At 45.4% G+C, this 24,366-nt stretch overlaps 1 protein-coding gene across 2 annotated transcripts in view; it reads right to left on the reverse strand.

Annotated features, from left to right (window-relative positions):
• Tbcd (tubulin folding cofactor D) overlaps positions 1-24,366 on the reverse strand; it is a 160,763-nt gene that overhangs the window by 103,812 nt on the left and 32,585 nt on the right. For both annotated transcript variants that reach the window (XM_032912781.1, XM_032912780.1), the window contains exons 8-13: positions 16,462-16,507; positions 15,009-15,141; positions 12,211-12,353; positions 10,946-11,006; positions 9,933-10,007; positions 6,428-6,522 (exon numbers count right to left, since the gene is read on the reverse strand). In XM_032912781.1, coding sequence (XP_032768672.1) covers positions 6,428-6,522; positions 9,933-10,007; positions 10,946-11,006; positions 12,211-12,353; positions 15,009-15,141; positions 16,462-16,507 — 553 coding nt within the window. The remainder of the gene's footprint in view (positions 1-6,427; positions 6,523-9,932; positions 10,008-10,945; positions 11,007-12,210; positions 12,354-15,008; positions 15,142-16,461; positions 16,508-24,366) is intronic.

Below are 24,366 nucleotides of genomic sequence, written 5' to 3' on the forward strand. Positions count from 1 at the left end.
GAACCGAACACTATGGCCCATGCTCATGACCCATGCCTGGTACTTACGAAGTCCTCCTGGCATGCTTAACCCACATAAGAACTCAGCCCTCCACTCGGGCCCGAGACTCTGAAGTATGATGGCTACCCTACCCACTGCCTATATCATTTTAAATGGCAAACAGGAAGAACCTAGCCAGCTGCCTCCATGCCTGGATGAAGCATGAGAAACCTCTCTTCCAAACAGGAGGTGATCAGCCTGCAGAAAAACACCATCCTCCATGGACGGTTGCTCCAAGGGTAACTTTGACAGCATACTCACAGCAACTAGAGTAGGCATTCTATCTGCCTACAAAAGGAATCTCTACAATACATTAAAACACATAAGCGCGCGCGCACACACACACACACACACACACACACACACACACACATGCACACACGTACACTGGAGTCTTCGTTGTTTCCCAAGTACTACCTCTACATTCACATTACTGACAAAACTAAAAGCAAGCTTTCAAGATGAGTTAAACAGAACAAACACATGACCTAGTAGCAATCCTAGTGCCTGCCAGACACACTACATAGACCTAAAACAAAGAGGCACTCTCACCTCCTCCCCACAGCAGTCAGCAAATGGGATCATGGGGAGAGTAAACACATTGCAGTATCACTCACTTACAAAAGGAGGACATTCTTATGCATGCTACAGTGATGACGGGTCTTGAGATCTTTATACATTATGAAATGGGCCAGCCACAAATGGCAAAATATTGTACACACTTTGTACCTACATGAAGACCCAAGAATGGAAAAAAAAAATAGGACTAACTAGGAAGTAGACTGGCATTATGTGGTGTGGGAAACAGGTTATTTGGAACAATAGATGACTTAGAACCCGATGTATGAGATGGTTGCCCAACGGCATTAACGGAGTTCATACCATTGAGCAGAATGCCTGGAAATGACAACAAGTTTCTGTTTTATATATTTTTAACATGAGGGTTTTTTTAAATTAAAATGTAATATACCAAAATCCATTGAATTATATTTTATATGAGCAAACTGTAAGGTAGGTAAACTGTATCTCAAATTATATTTTAAAACAAAAAACCTTTTAAACAATCCCAACAGTGGTCAACTGTGATTTGTTCTCTTCCCATACCACCTTTTACAAGGCAGGAAAGAATAGATAGATACAAAACACAGACACTCCTTCAAAGAAAAAAAGTACAGGGGACAATTCACCCAGCAGCAAAGTCAAAGACACCACTATATAAGTCTCCATTTTCTTACAAACTTGGGTGTCTGGCAGCTCAAAATGGCACATATGCTAAAACTAAACAGTGCAGTTCTGGGCATTGGTCAACATGGCCCCGCCCACCTGTTCTAGACATTGGTCAACACGGCCCTGCCCCAGGGATCTGTTCGCCTGGGACATGAAATGCCAGATATCCCACATGTGTTATTATCAGAGCAAGAGGGGATCTCCAGCCTTCCTGTCTCCTCTCCCCATCTCTCTCACAAGCATGCTCCTAACAAAGCTGTTGTATATTTAATTCTATATGGCATTTACTACTTAAGAGGACCAAACAGATGCCATACACCATCCGAATGGTCCTTGTTGAATGATGTCATGCCGTGAGGCAAACAGGAGTTCTGGGCTCAAGTGCTAAGCTGGCCAAAACTGATAGGATCAACTTTTGCAGAACCCTGGATACTAATCAAATATGTATGACAACCAGAGGAATGCTAGAGGAAGGAAGCTACTTAGATTGAGTGCTCACAGATACTCTATCATATCATGTACGATGCTGAGATATGGGACAGATTGTAGTCACTAGGACTGTGGACACAATGGGCCTCAGTACATCCTAAGAGCAACTGCCTGGTTGTGTGGAGGGACCTATTAAAATATTAAAATATTCAAAATATTCTGTTTTCAACAGAAACAAAAATTGTAAGGCACGAAAAGAACTGAAAAGTGTATCACAAACACAGGGGAAAAGACAACTCTGAAACAGTCTAGACATTTGGACTTAGCAAAGATTTTTAAAGTGCTGAAAGGAAACCGGAGATCGTATCTGAACAAACTCAAAATGTCAACAAAGAGACAGAAGTTCTGAAGCTGAGAGTCAACGGCTGAAATGCAGGTTCTCTAGAGGGGCGATGACTGTCAACTTGACAGGGTTGGTAATTACTTAGGCGACAAGTCTCTGGGTGTGTCTATGAGGGAGTTCTAGACTGAGTTAACGAAGACAGAAACCCATCCAAATGTGGGACACACAATTCTAAGACCAAGAGTCCCGGACTAAAAGGAAAAAGTGAGCTGAGCTCCAACACTGTCTCTGCTTCCTAACTGCGGATGCGACATGGCCGGCTGCCTCACGCTCACTCCTGCTGGCACGACTTCCCCACCAAGATGCACTGTACTCTTAAGATGTACTTTTGTCAGGCGTCTGGTCACAGTTTTAAGGAAAGGAACTAATACAGGGGCTTACAGTCAGATCTGCACAAGTAAAATGCAAAATCACGGAACATAGAAACTAAAATCATCCAATATGAGGAGCAGGAACAAAAATAATAAAGGAAAAGGAATAGAATCTAAGAGACTAGAGGGACACAATGGAGCACAACTACACAGCTAAAATTCAGCTCCCAGAGTGAGACAAGAGAATGAAATGAAGGCCAAGCACATCACAAGTTTGGAGGAAAAATAGGGATCTACACACTCAAGAAGCACTTAACACACAAGCACAAAATCCTCCATTGAGAAAAACAGCAAAAAGGAGGTAAAAGGTTTTAACCCAACATCCAAAGAGATAAAAATGTTTAATTTCAAAACATAAAATGAGGGGGGAAAAATCAACCACAAAATTAGGATTGCAGGTATACACTCTACCAGAATATTAACACCAATCAAATATAACCACAGAGAAAATAGAGCCAAAACTTTAGACAAGCCTTCCCAGGCTAATCATGATACCCTATGGAATATTCACAGTGCACATGGTTCAAAGAGCAACCCTGTCCCCAAAGAAACAGAAGGAATAAAACCAGGACCAATAAAGCATCTGGATCACCTGAAATAAAAGCTAAGTGGTCCTTTGACAATGGCCCAAGTCTTTATCCACCAAAGCAAAGATCAAGAAACAAACTGAGGCACACTATGCGGGGGATATGTATGGAAATGTTCTCGTGTGTGTACATGAAGATAACCTGGCACAACTCTTTAAAAGATGGCCAAGCTGCTCCTTCCTGAGACTCAGCCCAATAATATAGTCTACTGTCCGTATGGCTGTGGTAAGGTCAATCTGACTTCCCCAAAGTCACTTCCTCCCCAATTGCAGGAAGCTTGCCATGTCCTCTGGGACAAAAACCAACGTTCTGGCTACTATCATGCTCATTTATCTACACTTATCCTCTCCTAGACCACATTTATCCAGGTTTCTTACCACGGACACGTGCTTTTCTTAAGAGGCAGGGTCTCTGAAAAAATTTGAGGCTGACCTCAAACTCACTGTAACCAAGAACAGTTTCAATCCCTGATTCTCTTGCCTCTGATTTCTAAAGGTTGGAATTGTAGTATTTTTGCTTTCTGTCAATTTAGCAAAAATTGTTACACGGTGGATATGAAAAGACGCAAGTGTTCAGCTTGGTACCCTCAGTTATGACCTTAATTAAGCAAATAAGACCACTGTCAGAGGAATAGTGTGAGGTCTAAAGTAAAATCATAAAACCATCCTTAAGATGCTCAGAATTAGTGTTACCATCTTCACACAGGTTCCAGAGCCCCTGTCAACCTTGTCATGATGCTTCCCCCGTCAGGACACAATACAGCATGCCCCCGGCACAGAAAGAACGTCAATGAGGTTCAGTTCACATGGAGGCAATGCAGGGCAGAAGGACAACTCCCAACAGAAAGATCGTGGACTAACGTAATCCACACCATGTTTTACAGTTTTAAACAGCAGCTAGACACTTCTCACTTATGACACCAATAACATGCTTATCCTCACTCCAGCTGGTGGACCACTGATGTCTGAGGTCCTGAAATATGGCCCAGTGATATTTATACAAGCTAGTCCCACAAAAGGAAACCAAGAGAAGCAGTACTAGTTAGTATAGGTTCCACAGCACAGCCAAGTTGTAGGTTAACTAGGTTTCCACAGCTGAGCTATCTACAAAGACCTGCTTACCTCAGGAAATGAGCTAAACCAACACATGGGCCTTAATGATCTAGGAAACCTTCCCAGTCCCCGCAAAGGCCATGTCCAGTCCTTCCTGACAAAGGAGGCAGACCCAGCTATAAAAACAGACACCATCTAGCAAGACCTTGGAATAGTTTCAGACTTCCTCCTTGGTTATCAGGACACATAAACTAAACCATGGTAAAGTGACTGGCATTCCACAACAAATACCATGGTAATTACACTTTTTTAAAAGAGGGAAGACAAAAATAAATACTGATGAGGATGTGAGGAAAGCGGGGTCTCACACACGGCTGGTGGGAACGTAGAATGATGCAGCCATGTTACAAGAGTCTGGCCTATGGGGGTGTCTCTGACTCTTTTGCCTATGCGTGGGACTCTTCGTCCTACTGGGTTGCCACAACCAACCTTGATATGAGGGTTTGGGCCCAGTCTTATTATGTCGTATTAGGCTATGTTCAGTGGATATCCCTGGGAGGCCTAGCCTGGCCTGTCCGTCCGTCTGTCCTTCCTTCCTTCCTTCCTTCCTTCCTTCCTCCCTCCCTCCCTCCCTTTCTTCCTTCCTCCTTTTCTTTCTTTGTTGTTAAAGGAAACAGAGGAGGAGTTGACCTGGGTGAGAGGGGAAGTAGGAAGAGTGACTGGGAAGGGTGGATGGAGGGAAAACTGCGGATATAACGTATGGGAGAAGAAAAGTTTAAAACAGAAGAGCCTGGTCTGCTTCTTGAACCGATCCATCGTTTCCACTCCCAGATCTACATTCAAGATAAACAATAACACATGTTTGCGCAGAAACTCAAATGTTCACTGCAGCATTACTCAAAAAGTCAAAGGTGGAGGCAACCACAATGGTTACTTCAGCTGATAAGACTATGGAAGAAGCAGTGGTTTCTTCCATTTGGTGAAATCCCCACTGGCAGGCAGCAAAGGAATGGGGCACACCACATAGTGACCCTCAGAAAATCACACAAAGTTCAGACACAAAAGAACACATACAAAAAAAAAAAAAAAAAAAAAAAAAAAAAAAAGAACACATACCCATCTGTCCAATGAAATGTCTGAAAAGGGCAAAACAGAAGAGCAACCAGAGGACCAGAGCACCTAGGGCTGGGAGTAGGGTAGGAGTGGCTGCTCTGTAATGCAGAATTTCAGCCTGAGGCACAGAAAATGTTCTGAAGATAAATTACCTGATGTTGCACAACTCCGACTATGTCAGAGACCACTATAAAGTGTAAGTGGGTAGACTATACAAGTATGTAAATTATTGCAATAAAACTGTTTGGTTTTTTTTTTTGTTGTTTTTTTTTTTTTTTTTTTTAGTTTTTTTTTTTTTTTTTCTTTTTTTTTCGGAGCTGGGGACCAAACCCCGGGCCTTGCGCTTGCTAGGCAAGCGCTCTACCACTAAGCTAAATCCCCAACCCCCGTTGTTGTTGTTTTTTAAAGCTGAAAGGCTAAAGAGAATGCTGTTCTATAAGTCCCTTATGTCCCAGTACCATTACTGACACTACAGCTGGACATTAGTGAGTTATAATTTATAACAGTAGCAGAATCACAGTTTTGTAGTAGCACCAAAATTATTTTATGGCTGGGGGTTACCACAACATGAGGAATTATATTAAAGTTAGGCAGCATTAGAAAGGTTGAGAACCACTGCTCTAGACAAAAGCCACACCCTGCACAATCTCCATAGCACACTCTGTCCTTTACTCCTTTCCCTTCCACACACAAGGCAAGACCTCCAGCCACTAACAGGAACAGTCCCCGCCAACCAGACAGTGGCACATGGCCATAGCCTTGCTAGTCCACCTCAGCAGGACCTTACAGCTAGCCTGGGTTCATGCTCTTTCTGCTCATGCTACACTGTGTCCCCTAACTTTCAGCTCAGTTCCACTGCTGCCATAGCTATGTCAACCATCAAGACAGTAGAGCTTCATGTGCTCTCAATGGGTGATGGCTCCCCTCAAGAGTGACAGAGACAAGAGTCTAGAGACAGGAAATTCAAATATTACCAGGGTCCATGACCCTCCAAATCAGCACCCAGGATTTATACAGCATGCAGTTACAATAGGCTAAAGAGGTAATTAGTACATTATAAAGGCTGGCATGAGAAGGAAGCCTAAGAAATATGCATATACCATGGCCTTCCACAGAAGCACTGGTGTGCACAGATAGCCGCACCGAGGAACCCCACCAAGTCTCAGTAGCCCTGAGAATGCAGATCCATGCATTTCAGTTACTTACCCTCTGAGAGTCTCGATGGCAGCAACAGGCCTCGTCTACCCAGCTCTGCCAGTGCCAGACAGCCACCATGCCATGCCTTATCTGTCTCCTGAAAGCTGAAACCAGAGTTCTACAGTCAACTCCAAATTTAAAGCCCACAATTTTGCAAGAAACACAAGTTGATTCATATTTCTGGGCTCATGAGCCTTACTAAAACTATGTTACTTCTTGGCTAGACAAATAAGACACTCTAACCCAATATGAACACAACTCCCACATCAATGCTTTACACCTAATAATAACAAAAAGATTTGGGTCAATGCAAGACCAGTCCAGAAGATATGTTCTTCTAGCTGGGCTGCCTTCTCTGGCTTCAGTAGGATGCACTTAGCCTTACAGAGACTTGAAACGCCAGAGTAGGGGTGGTTCCCAGGGTGGGTCCCCACCTGCTCAGAGGAGAAGGGGAGAGGGAAGGATTGTGGGGGCAGGGGCTGGAAGGGGGGCAGTGAACAAGACGTAAAATGAATAAAAAAAAAAAAAAAAGACCAGACCAGAGACATTCAACCATCTACAACATCAAGCCAAGTCACCTGCCTGAGATGGTGTCCTGCCACTATGACCACAATGCTCCAGCCTCAGCCTATTCTCATCAGACAGCAGAGTCAACAGAGATTCTACCCAACTCAGGGGACATTAATAGAAAAGAAACAGGTGGATGCCTTTAAATGGTGACCACTGTTACTTGAGTGTTCACATTCAAGATTACAAAACTGATAAAATAAAATGGTCACTGTGTCACGTGCCTCTAATCCCCTGGGAAGAAAAGACAGGAAGGGAAGAAGTTTAAGCCTAGACTGCTAAGATATATGTGATCCCAATGAAAGAAAGAAAGGAGGGAGGGAAGGAAGGAGGAAGGGGGGAGGAGGGGACTCAAACATCTTTTTCAAAGGCGTGGAGGTGTCAAGTTTGGCTATGTTCCCAGGCTGACTGTAAACTTGTAGGCTCAAGTAATCCTCCAGTCTCAACCTTCCAAGTAACCGGGACTACAAGAACCCAATTTTGCACCCAACTAAATTGGGTCTCACAAGTAACATTTTATATTTAAAATCAATGTGCCTGTATACTCCAAAGTTCTCTTCAGGGTGTGTCCTATGGTTATTACAATATGAGTGACTGTTCTCAGGCTGGTCAGGGCTGCTCTGAGGTTTCTGTATTTTGTTGCCAACATAAACATGGAAATGCACATCACAAAAAAGCAAATCAAATGACAGGCTTTTACCTATTCTGGCTGAATTTGACAGTTTAAAAAAAAATGTTTAGGAAAATCATCACTAAACTGTATGGCCAACAGCCACTTTGCGCACAAACTATTAAGAGAGGAAGAAGTCACTAATATATTTGAAATGGACACCACGGGCCTTCTGTCAGATACAGCTGTCCTCCCACTCACCACAACTGGTATGACTCACTCATAATTACATTTTTTTAAAGTGCCAGATGTCTTACCAGGTGTCTGCTCGGAGACTTTGTAATCATTTCAAATCTTGGAGGGTTGTTTTATTAGTTGAGACAGAGTCTCCTGGAGTGCAGGCTGGCCTCAAGCTCACTGTGCTTACTATGTAGTTGAGGCTGGCCTTAAACTCTTTATTCTCCTACCTCTAAGCTCAAGCGCTGGTATCTGATTCCATTTCCAAATATCCATCTTTTTTTCCATTTCTAAATCATTATGTCTCTCAGGATTTCAAACGGGGAGAGAGAGAGATGGTTCCTCAGACTTTTCATGAAGATTCATCATCATGGTGAACTTGATACAGTATCAACACAATAATGACTCAAATGTATCATTTCTAAACTACAAGAGTATCACTATGGCTTCAGGCAGTTGGACCTGGAAAGCTGCTATCAGCACTACAGATTCATGTCTGATGAAGCCCAGCCTTTGATAGAACAGGGGCTTAGAAAGAAACTGTGGCCAAGTGCTCCAGGCAAGCCATTATCTCAAATCTAAGCCTAGGTTTCCAAGCCTAGGGATCCAGAGAAAGAAAGCACAGAATGCTGGGATGTAGGCAATGGGCTGGAGGAAGCGGCTGGGAGACTCTGCACAGACTCGATGTCCTGACCATCAGGATACTTGCTCCACAATGGACTAAGGATTCAAAAGCAGTAACACATTTCCTCTCTCCAGAACACAGACACAAAAACAGGATACACTTTTGAATCTGCCATCTATTAAAACAGACCCATAAGATTAAATGAGCTAGGGTCCAACATTAAACCAAGACTACAAGAAGGAGAAGAAAACTGAGTCTGGAGAAGCTGTACACACTAGAACCCTGCAGCACTCCAAAGAGAATGAGCTCGGGATGCCAGGGAAACTGGAGGCAAGAAAATGTATAAAAAAGTTGGGGAGAAGGGGCACCTGGATGAAAAGTTTTAAGTAACCAGAGGGAATATGCAGAAACATTCTAAGGGGGATGGAGAAAACAGTGCTTGAAACACAGGGAAGGCTTGAAAATGATGTAATCCCAGCCCTTCCTAAATCTGCCAGCACAAAGCCCAGGGAGAGCATCCATTCCATGACTTCCAGGGAGGAGCTCCAGGCACAAGGTCTAAAACAATCTACAGCACCTTGAGAAAAGAAGCTCTGCTCATTGTCTTCTCTCCACACTCTACAAAGCAGTCCCAGTAAGAACGTTTTCTGCTCGTACTTCCACTACAGACGGCCGCCATGTGAAAACCGTCTCTGACACACACTCTCCTCAACTGCAAACTGTTACTAAAGCAGCCTGAGGCAAAATGAAGCAAGTGTACTTAGGGCTGTTGGTGGGCCATCTCTAAAGACACAAGGACCAAGTGTTGGAGGGCTCGAAGTGATGATAACAGACTTCCTGCCAGGCTGTCACAGCCACACAGAATAGCAGGCCCAGAACAGTAGGCAACAAATGGCCATGCAAACTGATTGTAGGATAAGGCCTATGTCCCCTCAACCCTCTACTTCCAAAGCCCAGAAGGGACAATCACTGGCAAGGGAACAAAACCAGTGTTCCTGTCTATGAGTCTACAATACCAGTCTAAGGCCCCAGGACCACACCTATCCACATGCCATCATATATATACACACACACCATTTGCCCCACTCAGAATGTCCAGAAAGGCTACACGTCAGTTCATTACAATACAACTCAAAATCCAGGCCTGTCACTCAAGAGTCTCAGTAGCCACTGGGGCTAGCAGCAACTATGAGGCACGTATCCAGAGAGTCCCCTCATTTTAAGAAGCTTTGCTACTCACAGTAAGGCCTAAAACCTTCACTTGAAGATAAAGACCTTCATCTGCATGGGTTCAACACTGACCTTATCTCTTTCTAAAGGTTTCAGATATATAATGATATTGAAACAACCTATCAGATAACTGAAATTGTCAAGTTTAACTTAAGGAAAAATTAGGTTTTGGGGTTCTAATAAATAGCTCAATTGATACACAAGAACAAAAGGCTGCAGATTTGCCTTTGAGAGTGATAACCCACCTGAAACAGTCCAACACGGACCCCACCACATCATCTGCCAGCTCTCTGGGAAGCCTTCCAGCCATCCTACCAATTCTGAAAAAGAAAAGCAAGACTCCATCAGCTGCACATGACCACCTTGAGTAAGTTTCCTATTAACCCAGAGTAGGACAAGCCTCGAACACGGCCCAGCAACCAACCGTGCCCAGGACGGGGCAGGTGATTTCTTAGGCATGTGAATAGGTACGTGGTCACCTTTCTGCACAGTAATCTGGACACTGAGCTCATTAGTGATAAGAACCCCTGAGTACTACTAGACAGATGCACAAACTCCACCCTTGGCCCCTCACCGACCTAGACTGTTGCACTTCCACAAAGGATAGCCCAGGCCCTGCACAGAGGGAAGCCTGAGGCCTGAAGTCAGGCCCAAGAGAAGGATCCTTCCAGCTGTCTCACTGTGCATGCCTTAGTCTACCCCTCCCAGCAGGAAAGACTGGGCCCAAATACATCTACTGTTGGCATAAATACAAATTCCCATGGCAGCCCACTTCGCTTGTGATGCCAGGGAAACCTGTGAGCAAGAAACAGCACTGCCTCACTTTACAGTTACCACACAGAGTCTCTCCAACAATCTAAACACCTAATTTCTATTAATCAACTATTGATAATATTGGCCTCACACCACTTTAGGAAGCCTAGAACTTAACCTCAGTATTTATTTATTTATTTATTTATTTATTTATTTAGGCAAGATATCACTATGTAGCTCTGCTGGCCTGGAACTTCATATACATCTAGCCGGCCTTGAACTCAGAGTAATCTGTCTGCCCCTGCCTCCCAAGTGCTGGGATTAAAGGCATGTACACAGGCAATAATTATCTTCAAGTGTACATTATATGAGACAATAGTTCTATCAGTTGAGAATCTACAAAGTATTTACAACTCTTAAAACCCACATAAAGTTTCTTAAGGAATGAAGAGGCGACACCTGCCCCTCGCCTCTGCCCCTCAGCACCCAGGGCGTCCATACGTACCCTTTAGCTGCAGACCACCGCACTACCGTGTCCTTGTCCTTCAGCCCAACCAGCAGTTGCTCTGCAAGAACCAGGACACAAAGAACCATCAGCCTGGATGAAACCTTAGTCCTTTTGCTTATAAATAAACCACCAATCCTGCACTTCGCTATGTAGGAATGCACTGTAGAACTGTGTATTCTGTGTGCCAAAGACGACATAGTGTTGAGAAATCAGCCAGCCACAGGTTACGCATGCCTATAACCTCAGCCCCTGAGAAGCTGAGGCAGGAGGACCTCTTCAAAGTACTTTGGAGATTCCAGCACTCAGGAGGCAAAGGCAGGCAGATTTCAACTGAGTTCCAGGCCAGTCTGATCTACACAGAGTTCCAGGCCAGGCAAAGCTACACAGTGAGACCCTTTCTATGAAAAATAAGTCTTTATTGTATTTTTTTTTTCACATTAGTGGAGGAATGGGTATGATGTGGGCATGCCACTGCATGAATGTGGAGAGGAGAGGACAATTTCTATGAACTGGCTCTCTTCCTCTACAACATAAATCCCAGGAATCAAGTTTGGTCCCTTTAACCTCTGAGCCATCTCACATGCCCAAGAGGTCTTATTTTTATCTTAAATGCTATCTTAAGTGTATGAGCATATTGTCTTCATGTATGTATACGTACCATGTGCATGACGGGTACCTGCAGAGGCAGGAGGGGTCAGATCCCCTGGAACCCGAGTTACAGATGACTGTGAGCTACCTTATAGGTGCTAGGAACCAAACCAGCAAGAGTTCTAAACAGCTGAGCTATCTCTTCAATCTTGGACCTTAAATTTAATTACAATGACTGCTTTAATCACAGAGAAGGGCATTTCTTCTAACAAGTGGAGCCAACCCGATAGGACAATCAGGAAGGAACAGATACCTCCCCAGGCAAAGGCCTCTCTCTGTTAGCCAATAGAAGGGGCGGTCAAAAGAAACAAACATCTGAGAAGGCCTCCACAGAGAAAAGTGAGATTTGGGGGGGACCAGCACAGAGGCGGTCAGAAGGTTATCCCAGGTCACACATCCCTGCAAGCCCAGTATGGTCCCAGTGTCGGCCAGAGGGAAAACTCCAGAAGAACTGACATGAATAGAGCTAACATGTTGGCATGGATATACTGCTAAAGGCTTGGGTGGGAAGAAACAAGTCAGCAGCCGTGAGTGTAAAGCAGCATGCCTAAGGCAAGCCCAGACTGTACTACAGGGAGGCGTGCATGCATCTGCTACAGGTAGGCTCCACTTACCTATCACAGTTTCCACCCCCTCCGGGACATCATAGTCTTCATCACCATCAGAGGTCAAACTATCAGACAGCAGCTTCTGTTCACTCTGACCCGGAGCACGGAGCTGCAGGTTGGCAGCCAAAGACCGACAGCCACGCTGATACCTGTGCAGAACAAAACCATCTCAAGTTGGCAGATTCAACCTGGCCCTAAAAATAAAGTTTTTGGTAACTGGTATCATCAAGTTAGCATCCCTCAGAATCATACATGATGCCTGCAGAAATCTCACTCCATACAAACCTCAAAGAAAGCCAACCTAGGCCAGGCGCATGCCCTGATTCTACAGAAACTTCCACAGCAAAGCTTCACTGCAGAAGGCAATGCAAAGCCTGACCATACGGTGCACATGAAAGATATCAGGGCCTCACCCTGTCCACAAGCAAGTGGCTGCCTTCACCAGCTGCTTGGCTTTCTGGCCTCAGACCAGACCACAGGGCCTATATTTTACCTGTAGGCCAACTATAGCTCTGAACAGGTCTCCCACTTGCCTGGGAACAAGAAAAGGAGCGCCAAGAAAACCCAACTCATGGTCACCACTACACTGTCACCTTGATTCAAGTCTTGACCCCCAGCCTTGACCAAGAGTCAAGACTCCTAAGAGTCAGCTAGAGTAACCAAAGCTCACCTCCAAAGTGAATTCAAGAGGCAAGTAGCTTCTGCCTGGCCCTCTACCCTGTGGAGAGTCCCATGTGGACCAAGACAGGGTGCTTCCCTCCCAAACAGAAAACCATGTGCACCGCCTTCACCTCTGCCCCACAGGCACTGTCAAGGCTGCAACATAAACACGGCACAGAAGTGCAAGCAGTCACTGTGTGAAGCGCTACATAGATCACTAGAGAGGCACCAGCTACTGAAAAAGAACACAAAACTCACACAGTCTCCTGCACACCCTGAGTAACTCCCACAATAAGAAAGTACAAGGTAGGACCCAGGAAGACCAGGGAAAGCAGCATGAAGAACGCAGAGCTCAGGGGATGTTGGGGTCACTGGTAAGTGAGACCAGTAGAAGATCAAAAGCTCCCGCTCTCATGTACGATCCACAGGAGAATCGAAACGTGTCCTGCAGAAGGCAGCTGCAGCCTCAGAGAAAACTGAAATAACCTGACTAACAAAACTAAAGCCAAGACCAGACAGGAAAGTGGATGCACCTAGCACTCACAGCCTATGAGGTCCAAACTGCAACACCTGCAATGGGAAAAACCTGTGGAAAGTAGCCTAGGAAATCTAACAAGAACCTAAAAATAAAAGAGGAACTGGGCATGGTAATACATGCTGCCCTCCCAGCACTTTGAGATGGAAGCAGGAAATCAGAGGAGTTCAAGGCCAGTCTGGGTTATGCAAAAGTGGGGAGGGAAAAATCTGAAGGGAAAAAAATGGAAGAGAAAACAAATAATAGGAAGAGAGTGAATTTAAAATTCAATCATTAGCCAGCACTCACTTCTTTGATCCCAGCACTTGGAAGGCTGAGACAGGGGGAGTTCAAGGCTAGCCTATTCTACAAAGCCAGGGCTACATAGAGTGACTGTCTCAAACAAAACAAAACAAAAATTCAGTCATATTTTGGTTTGGTTTGATTGTTTTTGAGCAACAGGGTCTTCCTATATAGCTCTAGTAGGCCTAGAATTCACCATGTAGAAGAGGCCAGCCTTCAACTTTCCTCCTGCCTCACATGGTGACAGGATCAGGAGTGTGTGTCAGCATGCCTAGCAAAACCTAATTCTACTAATGATTACCGTATTATATGTGGTTAAAAAAAATATAGACTAAATTAATTTTCCTTAAGTTAAGGTTCCCTGTACCTGTGAGTAACTGAACACATCTGGTATGTCTCTGAGAGCACCTCCGAACACATAAACCAGATCTAGTACAGGCAAGTCTTGTCCAATCAGCCGACTGCCTCGGCCAAACAGAAGGCTGCCTCTCCAACCTGCCAGCCTCTAACCAGATCACCTTCTAGGTCTTGGGTTTCACTGGCTTCCACACTGTGTCCACATCCTATTGGCTTTGTTTCTTTGGAAAATTTCCTTGATGTTTTGATAATAAATTGCTAGAACATAGCCTACAAAACGACCTAGACTGAAGTGTGTACTGAACATGTGAGGGATATTTCAGTAAGACATCTCTAAATCATAGCATATTTCTTTGGGATTCGCTACACACTGGAAAACGTTTTAACTAAACTTAATTCTTCCCAAATCACACACATTAATAATTGAATGCAGCTCGGTAGCACAACACTTGCATTAAGCCCTGGGTTTAAGTTCCAGGACAACAAAAATGATATTAACAGCACCAACAGCAACATTGGCAGCACCTTCCAGACATGGTGGCACAGGCCTAGAATCTCAGCACTTAAGACTGAGGCAGGAAGAGTGCAAACTCAAGGCTACCCTGGGCTACACAGCAAGGCTCTGTCTCAAAAGGAACAAAGACTGCTCTGTGAGGACACCAGCAGAAAAGAGATGTCTGAAGAATAAACCTTCAACAGTGAGGTGGGTTTTCTCACAGAGAAAGCTTCTCCCCAACAGCCAGAACCAACCAGGGGCAGGTGCGACAGAGCGGCACCTTAGGGAAAAGGTTCTCCAGCTCCACTCTAACTGAAGACACTGGGTCAGAAAATAGTCAAAAGGAAAACCACTCCCTTCAAAACCAGAAACACTCAGACACCAAAGGGCAAATGAAAGCAGAAGAGTGTTTGGTGTTCAGCCTACACAGCCCCCTCCTCCTGGGAAAGCAGCAAGGTCCTAAACCTGACTTACCTCCACGTGGCCACCTTTGGCTTCAGGAAAGTCAGCCCCAGCCTCTGGACAAGCTTCACGCCAAGCTTCCGCAGTAAGGTGTGATTGCTCTCGGGGAGTCTACATCCATCAAGGCACTGGAGCACAGTGTTGGCTGTGGATGAGAACATGTAACTTGATGTGTCAGGAGGCAGCATGCTTCCCTGAGACACATTGATTCCCACAGGCCCAGGAATGTGGCAGATAAACCACACTGAATTCCTGAGCCCTGGCCACAGGACCCCTTTTCTCCCCGGGTTATCTGCCAAGAACAGCTAATGTGAAGCCTATTTATTGTCCTCACCATGCAGCAAAAAGTAGAAAAGGCCCAGAGCATAGGGAAGCCATCTTGCTGCAAGCCTGATATAAGGCGTGAGAGACACAGGGACAAGTGTGGGCAAAAGAGATCATTCAAGTGAACCGGTGCTGCTAACTCAGCACTGTGCTAGAATGGAGGCAATGGTGGGGCAGGAGACTGACCCAAGAGAGCATAATGAGATCTCCTGCATGAGACCCTGGGTTACAAGGCCACTCAGGGACTAAAGTGGGGCAGAAGAATATGATAATGGCATTCTGGAGACAAAACTAAAGCCTAGGATAGGCTCATAGAGCTAGGTCTCAGAAACGGAACATGGACTAGGATAGTCAGATTACTTAAGTTAGATGAGCTAGCCTAAGCTAGGTTTCTGGGTGACAGCCTAAGCTAGGCCTATTCTCTTATTCATTATTCTTCCTCTGGCAGGTCCAAAAAAGCCCACTACAAAGAGGGAATGAAGTAATGGGAAGGAGATGTAAAGTGATGGAGGAGGAAGAGGAGACAGTGGGAGGAAGGTGAGGGAGTGGGAGGAAGGTGAGGGAGTGGGAGGAAGGTGAGGGAGTGGGAGGAAGGTGAGGGAGTAGGAGGAAGGTGAGGCAGAGGGAGGAAGGTGAGGGAGTGGGAGGAAGGTGAGGGAGTGGGAGGAAGGTGAGGAAGTGGGAATGATGTGGTGATAAGAGGGAAGGTGATGATGGAGAGGAGATGAGGTGACAGGTTAAGGAGAACAAGGTAAGGCGGGGAATGAAACAGTAAAGGGTATGGAGAAGAAATGATGGGGTGAGAGGAGACAGGATGAAGTGGAGGGTAATAAAGCAATGGGGGAATGACGTAGGAAAACACCGTTGCTGTGGGCTCCCAGGTGACCTAGGACCATGCTTACTATTACCAGGCCCCTCTAGGATTAGGCTGGGGCACTTGGAGTGTTGCAAGACCCAGATCTCACACATTTTCTATATCTCAAATAGGCAGAATAGTTTATAGAAGTTATATGAAAGAACACAAAGTCAAAGAACTATGACAGTGTCCAATGCACAAAGCTACAGGTTCTTAGAGCAGCACACGTGACTATATACCCACGAACTCACAGCACAAACATACTCTCCTTCAAATTAATCTTACCATAGGGTAGACAGTCTTCACGTTTTCCATGCTTAAATATTTGAGCCTGAAAAATAGCATGTTTTAAATTCATTTCCAAGTTTAAAACGTACACAAGTTATCAGAACAAACTCTGCAGCTTCCAGAATTTTTGCTGAGCAGACACCAACAGACACCAGGTTAAAGACTCAGTTCGTGATAGAGGAGAGTCTAGAAAAGGGATCTTCTTCTGTCAGGTCCCTTCACAGCAAGAGAACATCAATGGAGTCTAGTCCTCTGAGGAGCTTAGATCCTAACCTGTAGTGTGCAGACTGAACTGGAAAGAGATAGAAAGTCTCATCAAGAGCTACAGATCAAAGGATCCACACAGCCACAGAAGTTTTTTCCTTATTACTCACTACCTTAATCGACCCAGGAAGATGGTCTCACCATCCTCAACTCTCACAGAACTGACTTCCACCCCCTGCCACAGTTTACCCCTGGATCTGGTTCCTCCCAAGCGCTCCCTCCCTGTCATGGTGGCTGCACACCATGCAGTCTCTGAACACGGTACTATGACTTCATCTGGAGGGCAGCAGGCAAAAAACTATCTGAACTTCACTAGAACTAGTTCTCTCTCACTAGCATACTAAAACTCTGGCCGTCGCTAGAACACTGGTCCTCCTTCAATTATAACAACGCTTCTGTCAACTCCTGGAATTTGATCTTGACATCCGTACATGTACTGTGAATAGCATGCACCCATATTCACACATATACACACCACATATACACGAATATATATATATATATATTTTTTAAGAACTCTAGTTCTCTTCCACTAGAACACTAGCCCTCACTGAACACTGATCCTCACTAGAATTCTGGTTCTTCTCACAGGAACACCAATTTTCTTTCACTGGAACACTGGTACCACACTGATCCCGAACATTTACACAGAGGAAAAATACAAGCACAGGCAGACATGGTGGTACATGCCTATAATCCTAGCACTTGAGAGACAGAGACAGGAGGATCACCACTAGTTCAAAGCCACCCTGGTCTACATAGCAGGTTCCAAGGAGCCAGAGTTACATAGGAAGAATCCTGTCTCATGAAACAAATGGGCAAGTAAAACATAAGCTTAAACACACAAGCCATACGCATTTAAAACTGACATAAACACATGGAATGGCATAAAAGAACACATATATACATATGCAGCAAATGCAAGACCAGGTCCTGTCATCTGCACTGGAGCCTTCCTGTTAGTCCCCACCACCAAACACACACACACACACACACACACACACACACACACACACACACACACACACACACACACACACACACACACACACACACACACACACACACCCCTTCCCAGCACCACCCAGTGCCTATTAAGAGAACCCACAGAAGTCTGTGATGCTTGATGGGTCCCCAAACCCCACGGTACTCAGGAGGACACTGGTAGTGACGATGGGGAACCTCATCTGAAAGCTGGGGCACCACAAGGCACAAACTCTAAAATCTATCGAAACAAGGGTCCTGCAGTACAAGCTGTGCCAGGCACTACAGCAATGGTAGGCCTCTGTCTTATTGGGCAGGACGAAGGAACCCAATTGTTTCAGCTCCCATCTGGGAACTGAGATTAACCAACCACAGCCTCAAAATGCTGGCAGTCACAACCCCTTAGCGGAAACCACACTATATTCCTTCTCCTTTTACCATTTTTCTTTCCACCAACTCAACCCTAGCCCGCAAGTGATCACTCCAGACCCAACGGCATAGACGGCACCACTTTAACGTACTCAACATCAGTGAATGGCCAGCTGGGACGTAATCACTTTGGAAATACCATGTCACAGTTCGGAAAGTCATTCCCAAAATGCTTAGTGAGTCAGGATTCATAGAAAGAGAATTCTCTGGACCCCATCACTGCTCCCTTACAAACCTGTAGAGGCCTCAGAGAGGTCCAACCAAGGGCAGCCTTGGTTTGGGCAGGCCATAAGGAACCCATCAGTGGGCCCTTGGGCTCTGGGCCTTCCCACTCACTAACTATACCTAACCCCACTGAGCGGCCAGTGACGAGGAGCAGCTCAGCAGAAGGGAGTGCTCTCCCTCCTCCCCACACACACAATCCACCACAAAACACTATACACTGTAACCTTGGAGCTGCTCTGGCACCAGGATTGAGAAAGGAGAGAGCATGGTCTGCTGGGTAACCTGACCATCTGGGACAGAGGCTGGCTAGCCCCAAGCCAGTCCAGGTTTGCAAACTATGAACTCAATAGAGTTCATACTCTATCATAAGCTCCAGACTCTATCATAAGTTCAGACTCTGATCATAAGCTCATGGGTGAAAATACATAAGTTAGATACTTTTCACTTTTAAAAAGTTAGGTTAACATGCTACAGTGAGTATATGAGCAACACAAATTGGACTTGGTATTTTTTTTTTCCTCTTTGTTTAAAGGGAAGTCATAAAGGGGTTGGGGGTCGGGGGACATGGAAGGACTGGGAAGTGAATGAGAATCAATAAAAACATTAAGTTAAAAGAAAAAGTAGGGTCAAGCTTCACATGCATAATCAACCTTTACCTCTAAACTGCTGTGTATCCTGTAACTCCAGAGAACCCTCCCCCCCCCAGGCTCTAGGGACCACATATTCCCTGCAAAGCAGACCATGGCTGGAAACGCAAGGCAGAACAAAATCAAAGGAACAGCCATGGGTCTGGCCTCAGTGCACCTTACAGGGCTAGGACATCCCAGAACCCCCAAAGCACCCTTTCAGGGATGTACCCACCTCCCAAAGGTGAACGGCCACCCTTGTTCCCTTTCTTAGTCATGGGTAGGGAAAAAAAAAAAAAAAACCAGAGCCATCTTAAACAAAAGACATCTTACAAAAACAAGAAAACTAAAATAAGCCAGTATACCTATATTACAAATATACCTGAACATTACAGGCTTCCTATTTTTTTATAAAAGCCATTCAGGTTTCAACCAGTTTTCAAAGTAATAGTTAAAAACCCTGATTGTCTTTAGCTTAAAAAAAATTGCTAAAACAAATGTTCCCAATTTTTCAAAAACCATGAAACACTGTGCCACCAGCTACAGACGGCAGTAAGTCAGGGGCACTTTGCCGAGTCACCACCTCAGCTGTCCAGGTAAAGCATCCCACAGGTCCACTGCTACCCACGTGAGGCTGCACTTGCAAAGGATCCACATTCAGTTCTCAGCACCCACATGGCTGCTTACAACCACCTAGAGTTCAAGTTCCGGAGGATCCATTGCCGTCTTCCAGCCTCCACAGGAACTCCATGCATGTGGTACACATACAGACATGCAGGCAAAGAGCTCATAAAGAATGTTCTCAAGGAAATGATTAGAAACTGAATAGAACTATGCCATGTAAAAAAATGGAATTTGCTATTTAGAATCCTCATACCAAGGAGATCCTAGTAGAAAAATTAATGATTTCACTACTGAATTCTAGATAACATTCAAGAGGGAAAAAATAATACCCTATATAGACTCTGAGCCAACTGACTGTACAAAGTCACTGTCCCCCCACACATGGCCAGGCTTGAAACGGAACCAACATCCCTAGATATCAAACTGACTCCAACAACAAATTACAAGGACTTCACACCAGAAAATGAGGTTTATTCCTCATCTGCAAAGAATGCAAGACTGGTTTAGCATCCAATAGTCCATTAACGTGATAAAGTTACGTTAACAATAAATAAGAACACATGATCACTTTCCTGAGGAAAGGCCAACAGTTAAAAAAAAAAGCCTTCTCAACCTTCTAAAGGGCAGCTAGGGAAGCTGGAGAGATGGCCGCTTACCCACTGGACTAAGTATGTAGCCTGCTCTTCCACAGGGCCCAGGTTCACTTTTCAGGAGCCACATCAGGTGGCTCACGCCTGTAACTCCAGGGGATCCAACAGCCTTCTCTGGCCTCCACAGGCACTGTACATGACAAACTCACATGCAGACATACACATATATACATAATTTAATAAGTTTAAAATAAGAGAGATGGGGAAGACGCTGGAGTGGAGCAGTGAACGCAGGAGAGAGAAGTAAAACCAGAGACTTGGCCACAGGTATGGGAGGGCAGCTGTGGAGGGTAGAGTAGACTTAGTCCTCAGGCGGCCAGGAGGGGGGAGGAGGTTCTGCCCCTGGACTCGATGCCCAAGCACATGAGCACCCTGACTCTAAGCAACAAGATGTCCGAGCTGAAGAATGGTTCGTTTTCTGGATTAAGTCTCCTCAAAAGACTTCTGTGATCCGTGCTACAGCCAGAGGCCATGTCGATGCCCCTGACTAGTTCTGCCAACAGAGACCATGCTGGTGTCTATGATCCGTGCTGCCTCCAGCTGCTATGGACAGGGAAGCTTCTTTTGCAGTGGTATTGATGACTGCAGACTCATAACTGAGAATGAGAGACACTGTGACAACCTCCTCCTACCCTCCTGGAGGGTACTGTGTACTGTGTGAAATATCTAAGTAATTAATAAAAGTATTATATTGGGGGGAAATCTGTTTCTTTTCTGACTTGTTAGGGTAGAATAAGTCTGGTATCTACACTGATTATTATACATCTACTTGGAATACTCTGTGAAAACTTGTATAGTCTGCTAATTAAACTAGTTTACTAATGTTTAAAAAATTATAAGATAAAACATTTAAGGGGGTACCAACTCCTGGCATGACTCTCACCTTAAGAAGCCACTATTTTCCCCAAGTCCAACACCAACTTTCAGAAACAGAAAGCACACAATGAAGGTGTGTAAGGACCTGCCCAGACACAGCAGGAGTTCAGGTGGAGGAGCACGAGTTTCCAGAGGGGAAATATACTAACAAGCAGCCTGTGCTAAGGGCTAAGGAAGAACTGAAGACAGGCACACGTCACGGCTGAGATCCAATACGACTATATACATAATGAAAATGCTGGAAGTAAACGCCAAAGGCAAAAGTTCTCACAATCACTTGGGGACGGTGGAGCAGAGCAGAGCAGGGCAGGACAGTGGCCTATTCACAATAACAAAGATACTGAGGATCTAAAGGTCCAGCTACGCTGACGACAGTCTGACCACCTAACCGAAACGCAAGTGTACATCACCAACCGCAGGGTGCAGCGTCATGGTCAGGCGGAATAAGTGGGCAAGAACTGGTGACAGGAAAAACAAAGGTTCTGGGTCCCTCTTGCAGGAGTGCTGAGGCAAAGGTGTTACAACTGGGAAGTCATAAGCTCAAAGTCAACTCACTACATGGCAGAGTAGTATGAAGAAGCAGAACCAGCAAGCACAAGGACAGCACAGTAGCCAGCCGGGGAGCCGGGCAGGGAAAGCAGCACACCAGGCCTTGAGGAGGTCAGCCATACCTGAAAGAGCTTGACCTTTTAATTGGGTCAAAATTAAAATGTTTCCTGTTTTTGTCTTTTTCTACTTTTGTTTTTGTTTTTTCTCAGGATCTCACTCTATGGGGCAGGCTAGCCTGAAATTTATAACATTGCTCCTGCCTCAGCCTCCAGAATGCTGGGATTACAGGCATTAGTCATACCATACCCAGCTTAAAAACATCTTTTAAAAAAAAAAGTGTGTGTTAGTGGTAATGTTTACCTAACATGTGCAAAGCCCTGAATTCATTCCCAGAAAACACCACACACACACACACAGAGAGAGAGAGAGAGAGAGAGAGAGAGAGAGAGAGAGAGAGAGGGAGGGAGGGAGGGAGGGAGGGAGGGAGGGAGGAGGAGAGAGAGAGAGAGAGAACACTAAGTAAGCTTCCTCATACTCCATCTATATGGGGATAGAAAAGTCAGAAACAGCCTTCCTGAGTGAGGCTGGGCACAGTCGACAATCCTACAGCACAGACCACCACTGCCACAGCAGTTGGGACCAGACCTCCTTTTCTTCCCTCGGTCTATGAAGAATGGATGATGACAGTGCCCACCACACTGAGCCTTTCTAAAGCACAGCTCTCTTATTTTCAAACATTTTCCCCCAGAAGATAAAACACAGATCTGGATCATAACACTCCCTACTGAGTGAATACTGGCATATGCTCCCTGTGCAAGATCTAATTAGGAATTGTTCCCTAGGGCCACACTGGGTTCTAACACTGATCAGTGCCTTGCAGTGGATGGGTATTAACAGAGAGGCCCACAACTTGACGACGTGCACAGAGAGACTTGGAGTACTTGATCCTAAGTGGGATGTCTTTATCAAACACCTCCCCTCTAGATGGAGGATCAACGTGGGAAGACAGTTAAAGCCAGAGCTGATTTCCGTGTCTTCCAGGCACACACGTATGAATGCACAGAGACTGTGGCAGTACATACAAGACCTGCACAGGTTCAAGCCAAATAAGATCCCATCACTGAGCGGGCGAAGTGGACGAGGTTCCAGCCCTAACCACAAAGCTATTTGTAAGTGATACCCGCTGACAAAGAAAAAATTAGTTTTTCCGTAAGGTGTCGCTGGGCACATCAACCACACTTCAGGGCAGGCCCCCATGCCCAGCGTGTGGGTTTTGCTGATTTATATGAGCTTTTTGTTCCATTTTGTGTAACAATTCCCTGTTTTACTGGTCTTTTGCTTGTTTTTTGTAATGGTTTCCATTTTTTGTGTTTTTATGGGAAGTCTTTGGTTTTTGTTTTGAAAAAGAGAACATAAAGGTGGGTAGGTAGGGAACACATCATACATCATATAGTTTACACAGGAGTCATACATTTAAACCATCAACATCTCTCAAGCTGAAATCTGGAGCCTACAGGTAGGGCTCAGAGAGTGTCACACACAGTCAGTTCCTGAGCCAGTGGGTAAATAAAGACAGTCACCATGTGTGAGACACAAACCACGCCCAAAGAGAAATGAGACCTCAGGCATCAATAGCTTGCCCCTCTACAGCCCCCCATCTTGGGGCCGGGGAAGGGGGTGTCAACGTGCAAGACAGCAGGCCAGGTGGGTACAGTGGGTAGATGTCGCCCTGACTCTAGGCACATAGTCATGTAGCAGGCTCCCCAGCAGCAAATGCCCAGTCGGCCTCCTACTATCCCCAGCCCCACCACCCCAACACACAAACCAAACAAGCAGCATGGCCCATCAGACAGCCTTTATCTTCATGAGTATAGCACCAATTCTCTCCACCCTGACCCATTCGAGGAGTTTCAGGCTTCACCTCCAAGGCCGTGCAGGGTCTGAGCACACACTCAGAGAAAATCAGGAAGATAGCAACTCTCCTTGAAGCACCCAGGAAAAAAGTTTGACGAAAGGGAACCCTTCCCCTGGGGGGAAAAATGAATATAGGATTTTTATTTTTTACATAAAAGGCATCTTCACAACATGGAGGAGGTTGGAGTACGAGGACCACAAGTCTGAGGACCACAAGTCTATAGCCAGCGTGGGCTATACTTCATTGTAAAAATCTTTCTTCATAACACTTCCCCTTTCCAGTGCTGATCAGTGAGAACGTCTCTCAGTTTCAGAGGAACTTGAACAGTCACACTGATTCATACACACACCCCACTTTTGTGGACGCAAGAAATAGGAACCAACCTAAAGCCACCTGCTAAAAAGCACAGGCAGCACCAAGGCAATTACACCAACAGTTTGGAAAAAACACCTCTTGGCACAGGAGGAGCAACCCTGTCTGTTTTTGTTGTTCTAGAAACTAGCCCAGTGCAAGGTGCAAACAAACGAGTTTCCCAGTAATCATCCTAAACCACCACCACACCTTTCCATTGCTACCCACCCAAGCTAGCTTCCCCTCCCTGGGGCATGCTCTCCAAGCCCTGTAAATCACAGGCTGAAGAGCCACACAGAAGCGAGTTCACCCTGCTGCCAAGCAAGAGGTGCTGGTTTGAGGCTCCCTGAAGGCACTGCCAAATTCAAGCCAAGAAAAGCAACTCCACCCCAGGCCCTTGGAGAAAGGT

Source organism: Rattus rattus, chromosome 9 (assembly GCF_011064425.1).
Source record: "Rattus rattus isolate New Zealand chromosome 9, Rrattus_CSIRO_v1, whole genome shotgun sequence".
Lineage (NCBI taxonomy): Eukaryota > Metazoa > Chordata > Mammalia > Rodentia > Muridae > Rattus > Rattus rattus.